The sequence below is a fragment of the Siphateles boraxobius genome, unplaced genomic scaffold (genome assembly GCF_051911475.1).
Source record: "Siphateles boraxobius isolate OS27281-9 unplaced genomic scaffold, OSU_SipBor_1 104, whole genome shotgun sequence".
In the NCBI taxonomy this organism is placed as follows: Eukaryota; Metazoa; Chordata; class Actinopteri; order Cypriniformes; family Leuciscidae; genus Siphateles; species Siphateles boraxobius.
This window is the reverse complement of record NW_027508705.1, coordinates 2,152,448-2,166,876: the sequence shown is the minus strand read 5'-3', so window position 1 is coordinate 2,166,876 and position 14,429 is coordinate 2,152,448. Positions and strand designations below refer to the sequence as shown.

Sequence of the window (14,429 nt, the reverse complement as noted above, 5' to 3'; positions counted from 1 at the left end):
GATTTTGGCAAATCATGTCTCATACCACCCTGCCATCTCTTTGGTCTACTGGGTTCCCTGGGTTCCTCTTGGCCACATATTACCTAGTTAGTGGGGACCAGTAATGAGGGTGATTTAATGGTTTAAACACCCAAACATTTAGCACCCAAAAAATCTATTGTCACCTGCACATTGATGCTATGGATTGACTTCCTATTAACATATTCTCCTTCATTGACTGAAGGAGCTTTAATGGGAATGTGGGTTCCATCAATGCACCCAATCACTTTTGGGAACCCTGAAATTGAAAGTTATATAATTATAAACATTTAAAATTATTGTGACTGTATAAAGTAGGCTTAGATTAAGTAGTGCTATGTAACTAAAATGGTCAGGGCACGCCATGTTCTGTCACCTCTCTGAAACAAACTAACTCTGGAACATAACCTGCTCCATAGCAGGTTAAGTTCAGAGAGTGAGTTGCTATGACTACTAACATACCCTGAAAGTTACCTCCGTTTTTGGAACCAAAAGTTGAGGTTATCCGCTTATTTACTCTTAAACATACCCGGGTATGTCACATGACCTGCTTTCTGGAATAGACCCCTGCTGGCATGACCTGAGACTTTAACAGTCTTGCAATCATTCATACCTCACTTTCATAAAATAAATAAATCAAATAGCCTAAATATTAAATCAAGAAAATCTGCCGTTATGGGATCTACTTGTAGTATCATCTTAAAAACGTTATTTTTTAAAACTCAACTTTCTACTCAACTCAACTAAAAATACAAGTGAAATAAAGCTTGTTTTGTTTGAATCTGCAGGGCTAATTACCTTGTTAGCATTATCTCAGGTAGGGTTCATTAAGAGCCACGCCCTCATTTGAGACAAATATAAATGAAGATCAGGCGGGTGGTTTGGTGTAGCTCCGGTGGTGAGCTGGTTTTTTTTTTTAGAAAGGTAAAGGTTAATAACATCAGGGAACTTAGTTTTTGTTAAGAGTGTGTTTTATATTTCCAGGGTTTAAAAGTACAGAATTATTTCCTACTTGCTGTGATACTCGAGCATAATGGTGAGATTATTGATTGTCACCTTCACTTTATTGTTACTGCTTAACCTCTTCACTGTGTGAATGTTGACGTTTGCTTGTTTTGGGCAAACCAGAGGGAGTGCATTTCCATACATATCGGTCAAGCAGGTGTCCAGATGGGTAACTCTTGCTGGGAGTTGTATTGCTTGGAGCACGGCTTCCAGCCAGATGGGACCATTGTTGGAAATGACAGCTTATTGGCAGACTCCTCTTTTGGCACTTTCTTCAGTGAAACGGGTGCTGGGAAGCACGTTCCTCGTGCAGTGTTCATTGATCTGGAGCCGACAGTTGTTGGTGTGACTGAACTCCATTCAGGCTTTAGATCTTATTCCTTTTCAAAAATCTTGTTGGTGTACATCCAGTGTAGCTTATATCCTGATCCCTTTTGTTTGAAATGCAGATGAGATCCGCAATGGGCACTATCGACAGCTGTACCACCCTGAGCAGCTCATCAGTGGCAAGGAGGATGCTGCCAATAATTATGCTCGTGGTCACTATACCATTGGCAAGGAGATCGTAGACTCTGTGCTTGACCGGATGCGTAAAATGGTGAGTTTTCACTCTTCAATTTTAAGGTTGTTCATGGAACTGCAGATACTAATGATCTTGTGTGTATTGACCTTGCACAAGTTTCTTCAGATATGGTTCTTCACTCTTAGGAAAATGGTTTTAAGAACCGTTCACTGAAATTTTTTAGGAACCCAAAATGGTGGTTCTTTGGCGTTTATTTTGAACGCCCCTCTTTTGAAACTAAGTGTGTGGTGACTTTTTAAAGACCTCTGTAAGCTTACCGGCAGTATTAGAATACCCATCTCTCCCTTTTCCCTCTGATTCCCCTATAGGCGGACCAGTGCACCGGTCTGCAAGGGTTCTTGATCTTCCACAGTTTTGGTGGTGGAACCGGCTCTGGTTTCACTTCTCTGCTGATGGAGCGACTATCTGTCGATTACGGTAAAAAGTCAAAGTTGGAGTTTTCTGTATATCCTGCCCCGCAAGTCAGCACGGCTGTGGTTGAGCCCTACAACTCGATTCTTACGACCCACACCACTCTCGAGCACTCGGACTGTTCCTTCATGGTGGATAACGAAGCCATCTTCGACATCTGCAAGCGAAACCTCGATATCGAGCGTCCCTCATACACTAACCTGAACCGGCTCATCGCCCAGATTGTGTCCTCCATTACTGCGTCACTGCGCTTTGATGGCGCCCTAAATGTTGACCTCACAGAGTTCCAGACAAACCTGGTCCCGTACCCTCGCATTCACTTTCCACTGGTCACCTACTCCCCTATCATTTCAGCCGAGAAGGCCTACCATGAGCAACTCTCCGTACCGGAGATCACCAATTCCTGCTTCGAGCCAGCAAACCAGATGGTGAAGTGTGACCCTCGCCGTGGAAAATACATGGCCTGCTGTTTGCTGTACCGTGGTGACGTGGTTCCAAAAGATGTTAACGCTGCCATTGCCAACATCAAGACTCGGCGCTCCATCCAGTTTGTAGACTGGTGTCCTACGGGGTTTAAGGTGGGAATCAACTACCAGCCGCCCACAGTTGTGCCAGGAGGGGATCTGGCCAAAGTGCAGAGAGCCGTGTGCATGCTAAGCAACACCACTGCCATCGCAGAGGCATGGGGACGCCTGGACCACAAGTTTGACCTAATGTATGCGAAGAGGGCTTTTGTTCACTGGTACGTGGGTGAAGGGATGGAGGAAGGGGAGTTCTCGGAGGCTCGGGAAGACATGGCAGCCCTGGAGAAAGACTATGAGGAAGTTGGCGCCGATTCCGCTGAGGACTGTGGGGAGGAGGATGAAGAATATTGAAGATGATAAATGTATTTGTAATTGAGTAAATAAATTTGAGAGCATTAGAAAACTTGTTGCTTCTATGACTAGTTTTGCCTTCATGATCTTGTTCACGTGGTTGATTGTGTCCTTGGGCGTTTAGGGAACATAATTGAGCCACAGTTCAGCTGAAGTGGCATGGGGTTCATGCATACCAAGTTATCGGGTTTGATGTAAATGTAACCGTCAGTTACTTCCTTATGGTTTCTAACCGCTGAAAAAAAGCCCCTTTGTGAACCCATTCCAAAAAATATGCTCAACTTAAGTTTATGTACCTTAAATTTCCAAGATGTAAACCCTCCATGACATTTGGAGGGATGTAACTTGGATCAGTGAAACTTGAAGCTGGCTGGATACTAGTATGGGGCAAACACCGAATGTCTCAAGTGCTGCAGTATCATTGTCAGGGGCCCTCTTGAAACATTTTAGTCCATTTATTCCACACATGGCAAGAGGCCAAATGCAGAAATCAAGTGTTTGAATCTCTGGCTCATCTCACTGAGTGTAACTGCCACAGTAAATCTGCTTCATATTAAGTGTTTACAGGGGTGTAAAGAATACCTGGAAACTGTACATGAGTAACAGTTCAGATGCCTTCCAGTGAAAATGACTCCATAAGTCACAATTTCATTACCTCTTTAGAAAGTCTAAGCCTGATTTCACAGAGCTTGAATTCATTCTTTAACAGCAATGCAATGTTATTGCTTCTCAGTCACCGTTTTCAATTTAAAACCTCTTAAATTCATGTTATTCACAAACTTGACTTGTTGACTAAATCCTTATTTGGAAAACCACCTCCATCTAATGGTCATATATTTTCTTTTGAGCTTAGAAGCCCCCAAAGAAAATGTTTTTGTTTCGGCGCCATGTCATCATTGAGTTAAGTCAATGCAGTCAGTCAGCTGCATTTTTGTAGGCTACCCATCTCTTCAGACACATTCAGAAGGTGGGTCCCACTTTGAAACCATGACATGAATTGTTACACACCAGTAATGAAACCAATTAATCTATATCTGCTGCCTGTCTTCATTGGAAGACTAGCAGCTTCATATCCCGAGGCCATAGGAAATGTCCTTTTCTGCCTAGGTAGCAGCACTACATGGACATAAAACACACGTAATTGTGCTTTTGTGATAAATCTGTTAATTATTGGCCAGTATGTAGTGATTTGCCTTTGTGTAATGATTTTTTTTCCTTCTAAAAATTGACATTATTTTGGAAAATCACAGACCCACTTAAGTAATAATCAGTATCAGTATTTGTAAAGTCATAACAAAAAGTATTGGTATCACATCACCCATCCCTACTTCAGAGTGGCATGTCATATCACATAATTCATTACTGTCACAGTTTGGGTTTTGTTTCTTGTTCCTGGTTCTTGTCTGTCATGTGATCCCCTGTTCTAGTCATGTGATCTTGCCTTGTGTTCCCCTGTCTGTTGTGTCATTGGTTGATTGTTTAAATGTTCACAGGTGTCCCTTGTCTCGTTGTTAGTCCAGTATATATTTAAGCCCTGTGTCTTGTTCAGTCTTTGTGAGTTCTTAATGTTGTGTTGTTGTACCTTGATGTTGGTGGTTCTGTTCCTGAGTCTTGTGCCCTAGCCAGAGTCTTTATTATGTAGTTGAGTTTATTAAATAAAGTGTGCTGCAATTGGATCCTGCTTCCTCCTTGCTTCCACCTCATCATAACAGAAGAACTCACCGCCAATGGATCCAGCAGTTGTTAGCAACCAGGCCTTAAGGAAATTCCTATCATCTCTGTCTCAAGATGGCCAGCCCTTGGAGAGGTATGTGAGGGACTTTTTGGCGTGTTGTCATCTGGGAGCGCTAAATGACGCCCAGCTCGTGGACCTGTTTTGTAGCGGGCTGGATTGGCACATCGCTCAAGTGATGCCTGAGGATCATACTGGCTGGACCCTGAAAGGGTTTGTTGATCTGGCCCTTTCCTTGGGCGGTTCGGCACTTGCAGAGCCTGAGTTTCCCCGCGTCACGCCAGTCAGCGGGTCTGACACCGGATCGGTCTATGGGCGTTCAGGGCTGATGTCCAGCTTGGCAGATTCCCCGCTAAGGTCCGTACGGTCTGCAAGGATCACCGTCCTGCCTGAATCTCGTCCCGTCCAGCCAGAGCCCGTCCAGCCAGAGCCCGTCCAGCCAGAGCCCGTCCAGCCAGAGCCCGTCCAGCCAGAGCCCGTCCAGCCAGAGCCCGTCCAGCCAGAGCCCGTCCAGCCAGAGACCGTCCAGCCAGAGACCGTCCAGCCAGAGACCGTCCAGCCAGAGACCGTCCAGCCAGAGACCGTCCAGCCAGAGACCGTCCAGCCAGAGACCGTCCAGCCAGAGACCGTCCAGCCAGAGACCGTCCAGCCAGAGACCGTCCAGCCAGAGACCGTCCAGCCAGAGACCGTCCAGCCAGAGACCGTCCAGCCAGAGACCGTCCAGCCAGAGACCGTCCAGCCAGAGACCGTCCAGCCAGAGACCGTCCAGCCAGAGACCGTCCAGCCAGAGACCGTCCAGCCAGAGACCGTCCAGCCAGAGACCGTCCAGCCAGAGACCGTCCAGCCAGAGACCGTCCAGCCAGAGACCGTCCAGCCAGAGACCGTCCAGCCAGAGACCGTCCAGCCAGAGACCGTCCAGCCAGAGACCGTCCAGCCAGAGACCGTCCAGCCAGAGACCGTCCAGCCAGAGCTTCACGTCAGCCACGTCCAGCCAGAGCTTCACGTCAGCCACGTCCAGCCAGAGCTTCACGTCAGCCACGTCCAGCCAGAGCTTCACGTCAGCCACGTCCAGCCAGAGCTTCACGTCAGCCACGTCCAGCCAGAGCTTCACGTCAGCCACGTCCAGCCAGAGCTTCACGTCAGCCACGTCCAGCCAGAGCTTCACGTCAGCCACGTCCAGCCAGAGCTTCACGTCAGCCACGTCCAGCCAGAGCCGAGGCCCTCTTCACCGCTGGTCCCGTCCAGTCCAGAGACTGTTCAAGTCACGTCTGCCGATCCAGAGACTGTTCAAGTCACGTCTGCCGATCCAGAGACTGTTCAAGTCACGTCTGCCGATCCAGAGACTGTTCAAGTCACGTCTGCCGATCCAGAGACTGTTCAAGTCACGTCTGCCGATCCAGAGACTGTTCAAGTCACGTCTGCCGATCCAGAGACTGTTCAAGTCACGTCTGCCGATCCAGAGACTGTTCAAGTCACGTCTGCCGATCCAGAGACTGTTCAAGTCACGTCTGCCGATCCAGAGACGGTTCAAGTCACGTCTGCCGATCCAGAGACGGTTCAAGTCACGTCTGCCGATCCAGAGACGGTTCAAGTCACGTCTGCCGATCCAGAGACGGTTCATGTCACTTCCTCCAAGCCAGTGTCTACGGACAAAATGGCCGAACCAGAGACTGTTCACATCACTTCTGCTGATCCAGAGACTGTTCACATCACTACCTCCGAGCCAGTGTCTACGGACAAGATGGCCGCTTCTGAACCAGTGTCTACGGACAAGATGGCCGTCTCCGAGCCAGAGTCTGTTCCTGTTCCCGAGCCTGTGTGTGTGTTGTCTGTTCCTGAACCCGAGCCAGTGTGTGTGTTGTCTGTTCCTGAGCCCGAGCCAGTGTGTGTGTTGTCTGTTCCTGAGCCCGAGCCAGTGTGTGTGTTGTCTGTTCCCGTGCCAGTGTGTGTGTTGCCTGTTCCCGAGCCAGTGAGTGTGTTGTCTGTTCCCGAGCCAGTGTGTGTGTTGCCTGTTCCCGAGCCAGTGAGTGTGTTGCCTGTTCCCGAGCCAGTGAGTGGGTTGTCTGTTCCCGAGCCAGTGAGTGTGTTGTCTGTTCCCGAACCAGTGAGTGTGTTGTCTGTTCCCGAGCCAGTGAGTGTGTTGTCTGTTCCCGAGCCAGTGAGTGTGTTGTCTGTTCCCGAGCCAGTGAGTGTGTTGTCTGTTCCCGAGCCAGTGAGTGTGTTGTCTGTTCCCGAGCCAGTGAGTGTGTTGTCTGTTCCCGAGCCAGTGAGTGTGTTGTCTGTTCCCGAGCCAGTGAGTGTGTTGTCTGTTCCTGAGCCAGAGTCAGTGTGTGTGTTGTCTGCTGTTCCTGAGCCGGTGTCTGCTGTTCCTGAGCCGGTGTCTGCGCCGCCCTGGCCGCCCGAAGGACTGTCTTCTCCGCCCTGGCCGCCCGATGGACTGTCTTCTCCGCCGTGGCCGCCCGAGGGGTCTTCACCGCCGTGGCCGCCCGAGGGGTCTTCACCGCCCTGGCCACCGCCTGCGCATCCTGCTCTGCTCTGGTCGCTCAAGAGCCAGGTCCACCCAGGCTCTGTGGCTCAGGCTCGCCATTCCTGTGTCCTGGTTCCTGGTCCCAGTGCGAGCCTGGCCCTCCGTCCCTCCCCCAAGACCGCCTCCACTCACCACCCTCCTGAACTTGTGTTTTTTGTTTTGATGGGCGTCGGGAGCCGCCCATAGAGGGGGGGCTATGTCACAGTTTGGGTTTTGTTTCTTGTTCCTGGTTCTTGTCTGTCATGTGATCCCCTGTTCTAGTCATGTGATCTTGCCTTGTGTTCCCCTGTCTGTTGTGTCATTGGTTGATTGTTTAAATGTTCACAGGTGTCCCTTGTCTCGTTGTTAGTCCAGTATATATTTAAGCCCTGTGTCTTGTTCAGTCTTTGTGAGTTCTTAATGTTGTGTTGTTGTACCTTGATGTTGGTGGTTCTGTTCCTGAGTCTTGTGCCCTAGCCAGAGTCTTTATTATGTAGTTGAGTTTATTAAATAAAGTGTGCTGCAATTGGATCCTGCTTCCTCCTTGCTTCCACCTCATCATAACAATTACGTTCAGGAACTTACGTGCCCCGTTTTTGCGACATATCTAGGAAAACTTTCCAGTGTAGGTTAAATTAATTAGATATTACATATAACTTAAATATAATATACATTTTAGTGGTGAGAAGAATGTGAAAATGAGAAATTTCTCCAGGTATTACAGACCTCTTGCTCCATCTTAGTGTCAGTGCTAGTACAGATCCTCCGTTAATGCCCCCGGATCAAAATGTAGGGGACTTGAGATGGTTTCAAAACTGAGCTAGTTCTAGTTCTTAATGCTTTCTGGCATTAAAGACAATTAAATGGAATGCAACAAAACTAAGGTAGGTCAGTTCTTTCCAAGATTCCATCCTCACAACTTAAATATGTTTGGGAGCTTTTCTTTGGCTAATGTTACACATTGTATTCCATGAAAAAAACAATGAAAAAAAAAACCAAAAAAAAAAACCTCTGCACTCAATTTGAAGAAAATAATTTATTTTGTGAGCTGAAGTTGAGTAACTTTTTTAACTTGAACAGAGAAAACATTTCAGAAGATGGACAGTATATGAATATATAGGTCTATCTTAATTCAAAATCGGACTTTGGAAGATATTTTGTATCTCCATCTCTATACAAGTGAATATAAAAATGTCCAAAGAATTAAAACTTTTTTTTTTTTATAAACAACTGAAAGCGATTAAGGTATGTTTTGCTTAGCAAATAATGTGACGAGCTACAATACTTTTAAATATTTATTGCCATTACTGCATCTTATTGAGACCGGCTAAAGGAAATTTTCGAGTTTGTAGGGCTCCGGTGCTTGACACAATCTGCAGGTAGTTAAAGCACCATCCTTGTTCATGGACTCTTGTCTGAGAAACTAGTCATTTTTTCATGCAGCCATTAAACACGGATGCTGATGTTTTTCCTCTTCTCAAAATCTTTGAAAATATTTCAAAATTCAAATGCTTACTATTATTCAAATGGTGATCAACCAACTTAATGTCAAATATGTCATTCAAAAAGAAATTTAAAATATAATAAAGGCAAGAACTTTTGTTATTCAAACTAAATACACAATGACGACACCTTTGACCAGATAAAAAAACTGCTTTCTTAATAATCCCTTCTTATTAAAAAATGATTTACCGAAAAAATCTAATTTGTTAACAAAACTATGAACAGTTTCAAAAAATTATCATCTCTACAATATAACATCAATAATTAAGATCCTTACTTTGAATTGTGGAGTATACCCTCATCAGCCATGAACAACATTACAATTTCAGAAGATAAAGACACTGCAGCATAAACCTAAATAAACGTGAAATACCACTTTTGGTGTAACAACCAATTTATGCTAGGGCTCAAAGTAGGTGCTAAGTGCGAAGCAAAGACCACGCTACAGAGAAACATACTTAAAACTTTGGTTCCCTTTCGAACGGTCATTTCGTATTGCGTAGCTATACGCAGTGGGGAAACTCCTTTTTCTCGATTTACTGAAGCCTATGTAAAACGCATTTGCAGCTGCACAGTTAGCACATTGAGCGTCTAGCTCGCTCATAGGCTGTGCTGCGGCAACTGCAATTTCAATGGCGCGGGCGCCTCTGACGTGCGACCAATGAGACAACTCATCGTCATACACCTCTGAGCCCGCCAAGGGGGCGTGGCCTCAGCCTATAATAGTCCCCAAATTCGCCATTATAGCAGATTTTACTCCTTCAGCGACAACTTCACGTCTCTGATCATTTATTGAGCCTTCGCCGTCGAAAAAGCCTTCAGCCTAAGCGAGCTACAGTTCAGCAGACTACACATCTCAACCGTGTTTCTCCTGACGCCGTCTCTCCTGTGGCTATCCGGCGATATCCTTTTTCAATACCTTATCTGTGTTATTATCTGTACGAGCGTTTTTTCAAATGCCTTGTGTCAAGACGATGCAAGCTGCACGAGGCAGACGAACACGCGAGCTGCATTTCATGCCTGGGACTCTACCACGCAGAGAATGCACTGTCTGCCGGCGAATGTGCGGCCTGCGAGAGCATGCCTATCTCCGTGCTGCGAACTCGGCTAGCCCTCTCCCGAGACGGCGACGCCGCCTCACCTGCGCTTCCTTCTCCGGCCCTACTTCAGCCAAGGAAGAAGAAGAGCCGCAGCAAACGGCAACCTGAGAGCATGGATGTTAGTGAACGCATGCCGGCCTCGTCCCGGCGTGCTTCACTCTCTCCAGCTCGGTCATCTCCGGTCCTGTTCGAGGGAGATCAGCGCCCATACCCCCACCCCCCCCCCCCCCCCCACCCCCCACGTGGCGGGCCCAGCGAGCACGATGACAGCCTGTCTATCGCCGCGTCTGAGGAAGAATGGCCGGGCTCTTTCGACGCCGTCATGGCTTCCCAGCCGAAAGCCAGCGCCTCAGCTACCAGGACTAATTCCGGTTATAATTTCATATATAAACCCGCTTGACCGGTTAAATGTTTATATACTAATAACCCCGACAGGGTCTGGGTTGATTTGTGTATTATGTTGGTTTATTTCTAACTTAGGTGTACTATTCTAGACCTGACGGTGTCTGGTCTGTTATACATAATTATGTGGTTATGGCTTGTTCTGTATGCTCAGGGGTCCTGAGTTGCAGTGGCAGCCAGTTACTCAGTGCGGCGTTTTGCATTGCCTCCCCACTGCGTATAGCTACGCAATACGAAGTGACCGTTCGAAAGGGAACTACTCGGTTACTCACGTAACCTCAGTTTCCTGAGTTAGGGAACGAGTATTGCGTAGCCGTTCAGTCGTTGTTGCTTCAGTCGTTAAACCTGCTATAATGGCGAATTCGGGGACTATTATAGGCTGAGGCCACGCCCCCTTGGCGGGCTCTGACGTGTATGACGTAGAGTTGTCTCATTGGTCGCACGTCAGAGGCGCCTTTAGTTTCCCCACTGCGTATAGCTACGCAATACTCTTTCCCTAACTCAGGGACCTGAGGTTACGTGAGTAACCGAGTAGATTCCCATAACAAACAAATAAATATGAATTGAATTGATAGTCTGAAAAAAAAAATTCATACTATAAAGCTTTTGCGCAATGGAAAGATTTCATGGATGTTAAAGGATCGTCATGGAACCATCAATGCCAATTAAGAATCATATTTTTAAGAATGTGGAAAATTGTTGCAAAGACGTTGCAATATTTCTCCCTTTTACAGACCTATAGAAAACTTACTTTAAATAATAACTACATTTTGATCTAGAAAACTGTTCATGTCCTTGTTGCTGAATATAAAAACAATACAGTTCATGCTGAGCGTCTGTGCTGTAGCTAGCTGATGATTGAATTTGATTAATGATTTGACAATAATCAATCTTGTAGAAGTGCAAATATTCAGTGACTCCTGAGGCCTGTACCATGATGGTAGTTGAACAAACTCAGGGTTACAGGATTAGTTTAGAGTTGACAAAACCAAACCAATCCAACCAGGCTTTGTTGGTACCATGATGCTGATCATCAACCTTCTCTGTCAACTCAGGCTTTGATCCTGAGTTTAGGAGTTTAGGTGTGACGTCAGTAGCGAACAGCGTTGAGAAAGAGTGAAACTGAAATTTATTTCTCGCGAGAGAAGCAGTGAAATTCACTTATTAAATAAAAGTATTAAAATAGTAAGAATTTAAACAAATTTACACAGCAAGAAGAAATCAGCTGTCTATGAAAGAGGACAACTAAAAGAAAAAGTCTTGCTACTGTATATCAGTGCAAGTAAAAGTTGTGAAGTTATTTTATACAGCTGATAAAGGTATAGAGAGAATTGAACATTTAAGCTCACATGTAGTCATTTTATAGCTTCATCTATTGATGCTAAAGCGTATTTATATTACCTTTATATATTTATTCATTTAAACTGCGTAATAATAATTGATGAACTAAAATTGTACATGTGTGATTGATAAAGGGTATAATAATTACATAAATAATATCTAAATCATACAAATTTATTATTCTAAATAAGCATCACTAAAAACCAGACGATTTTGTCTGTAAAAATCATTTGCTATGTAGTGACCTTTAATTTGGAGTAGAAACAGATGGAGTGACTTTATCGCATCAGACATGTGTCACTTTGCTCACAGCTGATTGGTCCAAGTTCAGTTTGCAACCTCTTACCTAGAACATAACCTGCCCCGGACCAGGTTAGCCGTGTAGCGTAAGTTACTATGGCGATGAACACTGCTAAAAGCCAAACCACTTTCATGGTCCCTAAAACCCAGGGTTGACGCAAACTAAACTGAAACATAGCTGGCTAGTCACCTAAACCGGCTTCATGGTATAGGCCCCTGCTGGCATGACCTGAGACTTTAACAGTCTTGCAATCATTCATACTTCACTTTCATAAAATAAATAAATAGATAAATCAAATAGCCTAAATATTAAATCAAGAAAATCTGCTGTTTGGGGATCTACTTGTAGTATCATCTTAAAAACGTTATTTTTTTCAACTCAACTCAACTCAACTAAAAATACAAGTGAAATAAAGCTTGTTTTGTTTGAATCTGCAGGGCTAATTACCTTGTTAGCATTATCTCAGGTAGGGTTCATTAAGAGCCACGCCCTCATTTGAAGACAAATATAAATGAAGATCAGGTGGGATGTTTGGTGTAGCTGTGGAGGTGAGCTGGTTTCTTTTAGAAAGGTAAAGGTTAATAAAATCAGGGAGCTTAGTTTGTGTTAAGAGTGTTTTTTATATTTCCAGGGTTTAAAAGCTCAGAATTATTTCCTACTTGCTGTGATACTCAAGCATAATGGTGAGATTATTGATTGTCACCTTCACTTTATTGTTACTGCTTAACCTCTTCACTGTGTGAATGTTGATGTTTGCTTGTTTTGGGCAAACCAGAGGGAGTGCATTTCCATACATATTGGTCAAGCAGGTGTCCAGATGGGTAACTCTTGCTGGGAGTTGTATTGCTTGGAGCATGGCTTCCAGCCAGATGGGACCATTGTTGGAAATGACAGCTTATTGGCAGACTCTTCTTTTGGCACTTTCTTCAGTGAAACGGGTGCTGGGAAGCACGTTCCTCGTGCATTGTTCATTGATCTGGAGCCGACAGTTGTTGGTGGGACTGAACTCCATTCATGCTTTAGAGCTTATTCCTTTTCAAAACTCTTGTTGCTGTACATCCAGTGTAGCTTATATCCTGGTCTCTTTTGTTTGAAATGCAGATGAGATCCGCAATGGGCACTATCGACAGCTGTACCACCCTGAGCAGCTCATCAGTGGCAAGGAGGATGCCGCCAATAATTATGCTCGTGGTCACTATACCATTGGCAAGGAGATCGTAGACTCTGTACTTGACCGGATGCGTAAAATGGTGAGTTTTCACTCTTCAATTTGAAGGTTCTTGCAGATGCTAATGATCTTGTGTATTGCCATTGCACACGTTTCTTCAGATAATGTTCTTCACTCTTAGGAAAATGGTTTTAAGAACCGTTCACTGAAATTCTTTGGGAACCCAAAATGGTGGTTCTTTGGTGTTTATTTTCTCTTTTGAAACTAAGTGTGTGGTGACCCTTTAAAGACCTCTGTAAACTTACCGGCAGTATTTGAATACCCATCTCTCCCTTTTCCCTCTGATTCCCCTATAGGCGGACCAGTGCACCGGTCTGCAAGGGTTCCTGATCTTCCACAGTTTTGGTGGTGGAACCGGCTCTGGTTTCACTTCTCTGCTGATGGAGCGACTATCTGTCGATTACGGTAAAAAGTCAAAGTTGGAGTTTTCTGTATATCCTGCCCCGCAAGTTAGCACGGCTGTGGTTGAGCCCTACAACTCGATTCTTACGACCCACACCACTCTCGAGCACTCGGACTGTTCCTTCATGGTGGATAACGAAGCCATCTTCGACATCTGCAAGCGAAACCTCGATATCGAGCGTCCCTCATACACTAACCTGAACCGGCTCATCGCCCAGATTGTGTCCTCCATTACTGCATCACTGCGCTTTGATGGTGCCCTAAATGTTGACCTCACAGAGTTCCAGACAAACCTGGTCCCGTACCCTCGCATTCACTTTCCACTGGTCACCTACTCCCCTATCATTTCAGCCGAGAAGGCCTACCATGAGCAACTCTCCGTACCGGAGATCACCAATTCCTGCTTCGAGCCAGCAAACCAGATGGTGAAGTGTGACCCTCGCCGTGGAAAATACATGGCCTGCTGTTTGCTGTACCGTGGTGACGTGGTTCCAAAAGATGTTAACGCTGCCATTGCCAACATCAAGACTCGGCGCTCCATCCAGTTTGTAGACTGGTGTCCTACGGGGTTTAAGGTGGGAATCAACTACCAGCCGCCCACAGTTGTGCCAGGAGGGGATCTGGCCAAAGTGCAGAGAGCCGTGTGCATGCTAAGCAACACCACCGCCATCGCAGAGGCATGGGGACGCCTGGACCACAAGTTTGACCTAATGTACGCGAAGAGGGCTTTTGTTCACTGGTACGTGGGTGAAGGGATGGAGGAAGGGGAGTTCTCGGAGGCTCGGGAAGACATGGCTGCCCTGGAGAAAGACTATGAGGAAGTTGGCGCCGATTCCGCTGAGGACTGTGGGGAGGAAGATGAAGAATATTGAAGATGATAAATGTATTTGTAATTGAATAAATAAATTTGAGAGCATTAGAAAACTTGTTGCTTCTATGACTAGTTTTAGCTTCATGATCTTGTTCACATGTGGTTGATTGTGTCCTTGGGCATTTAGGGAACATAAAAGACCCAAATTTCA

At 45.6% G+C, this 14,429-nt stretch overlaps 2 protein-coding genes across 3 annotated transcripts; both read left to right on the top strand.

The window, feature by feature from the left end:
* Positions 1 to 966: 966 nt before the first annotated feature.
* Positions 967 to 2,983, top strand: LOC143754241 (tubulin alpha-1B chain-like). Its single transcript, XM_077247018.1, has 4 exons — positions 967 to 1,054; positions 1,147 to 1,366; positions 1,473 to 1,621; positions 1,915 to 2,983. Exons 1-4 carry the CDS (start codon positions 1,052 to 1,054, stop codon positions 2,890 to 2,892), a joined length of 1,350 nt encoding a protein of 449 aa, XP_077103133.1. The 5' UTR covers positions 967 to 1,051; the 3' UTR covers positions 2,893 to 2,983.
* LOC143754215 (tubulin alpha-1B chain-like) lies at positions 979 to 14,331 on the top strand. 2 transcript variants are annotated; one of them, XM_077247017.1, is made up of 4 exons: positions 979 to 1,054; positions 12,553 to 12,772; positions 12,879 to 13,027; positions 13,302 to 14,331. In XM_077247017.1, exons 1-4 carry the CDS (start codon positions 1,052 to 1,054, stop codon positions 14,277 to 14,279), a joined length of 1,350 nt encoding a protein of 449 aa, XP_077103132.1. In that variant the 5' UTR covers positions 979 to 1,051; the 3' UTR covers positions 14,280 to 14,331. The 2 variants fall into 2 exon arrangements, with proteins under 2 accessions (XP_077103132.1, XP_077103130.1); XM_077247015.1 differs by lacking the exon at positions 979 to 1,054 and adding an exon at positions 12,325 to 12,460.
* The last annotated feature ends 98 nt before the right edge of the window (positions 14,332 to 14,429 follow it).

Bases quoted from the DNA above. Each gene is read 5' to 3' on its own strand.
- LOC143754215 (XM_077247017.1), top strand. The intron at 12,773-12,878 runs GTGGGACTGAAC...TTTGAAATGCAG, and splicing joins TCTGGAGCCGACAGTTGTTG to ATGAGATCCGCAATGGGCAC. The intron at 13,028-13,301 runs GTGAGTTTTCAC...ATTCCCCTATAG, and splicing joins TTGACCGGATGCGTAAAATG to GCGGACCAGTGCACCGGTCT.
- LOC143754241 (XM_077247018.1), top strand. The intron at 1,367-1,472 runs GTGTGACTGAAC...TTTGAAATGCAG, and splicing joins TCTGGAGCCGACAGTTGTTG to ATGAGATCCGCAATGGGCAC. The intron at 1,622-1,914 runs GTGAGTTTTCAC...ATTCCCCTATAG, and splicing joins TTGACCGGATGCGTAAAATG to GCGGACCAGTGCACCGGTCT.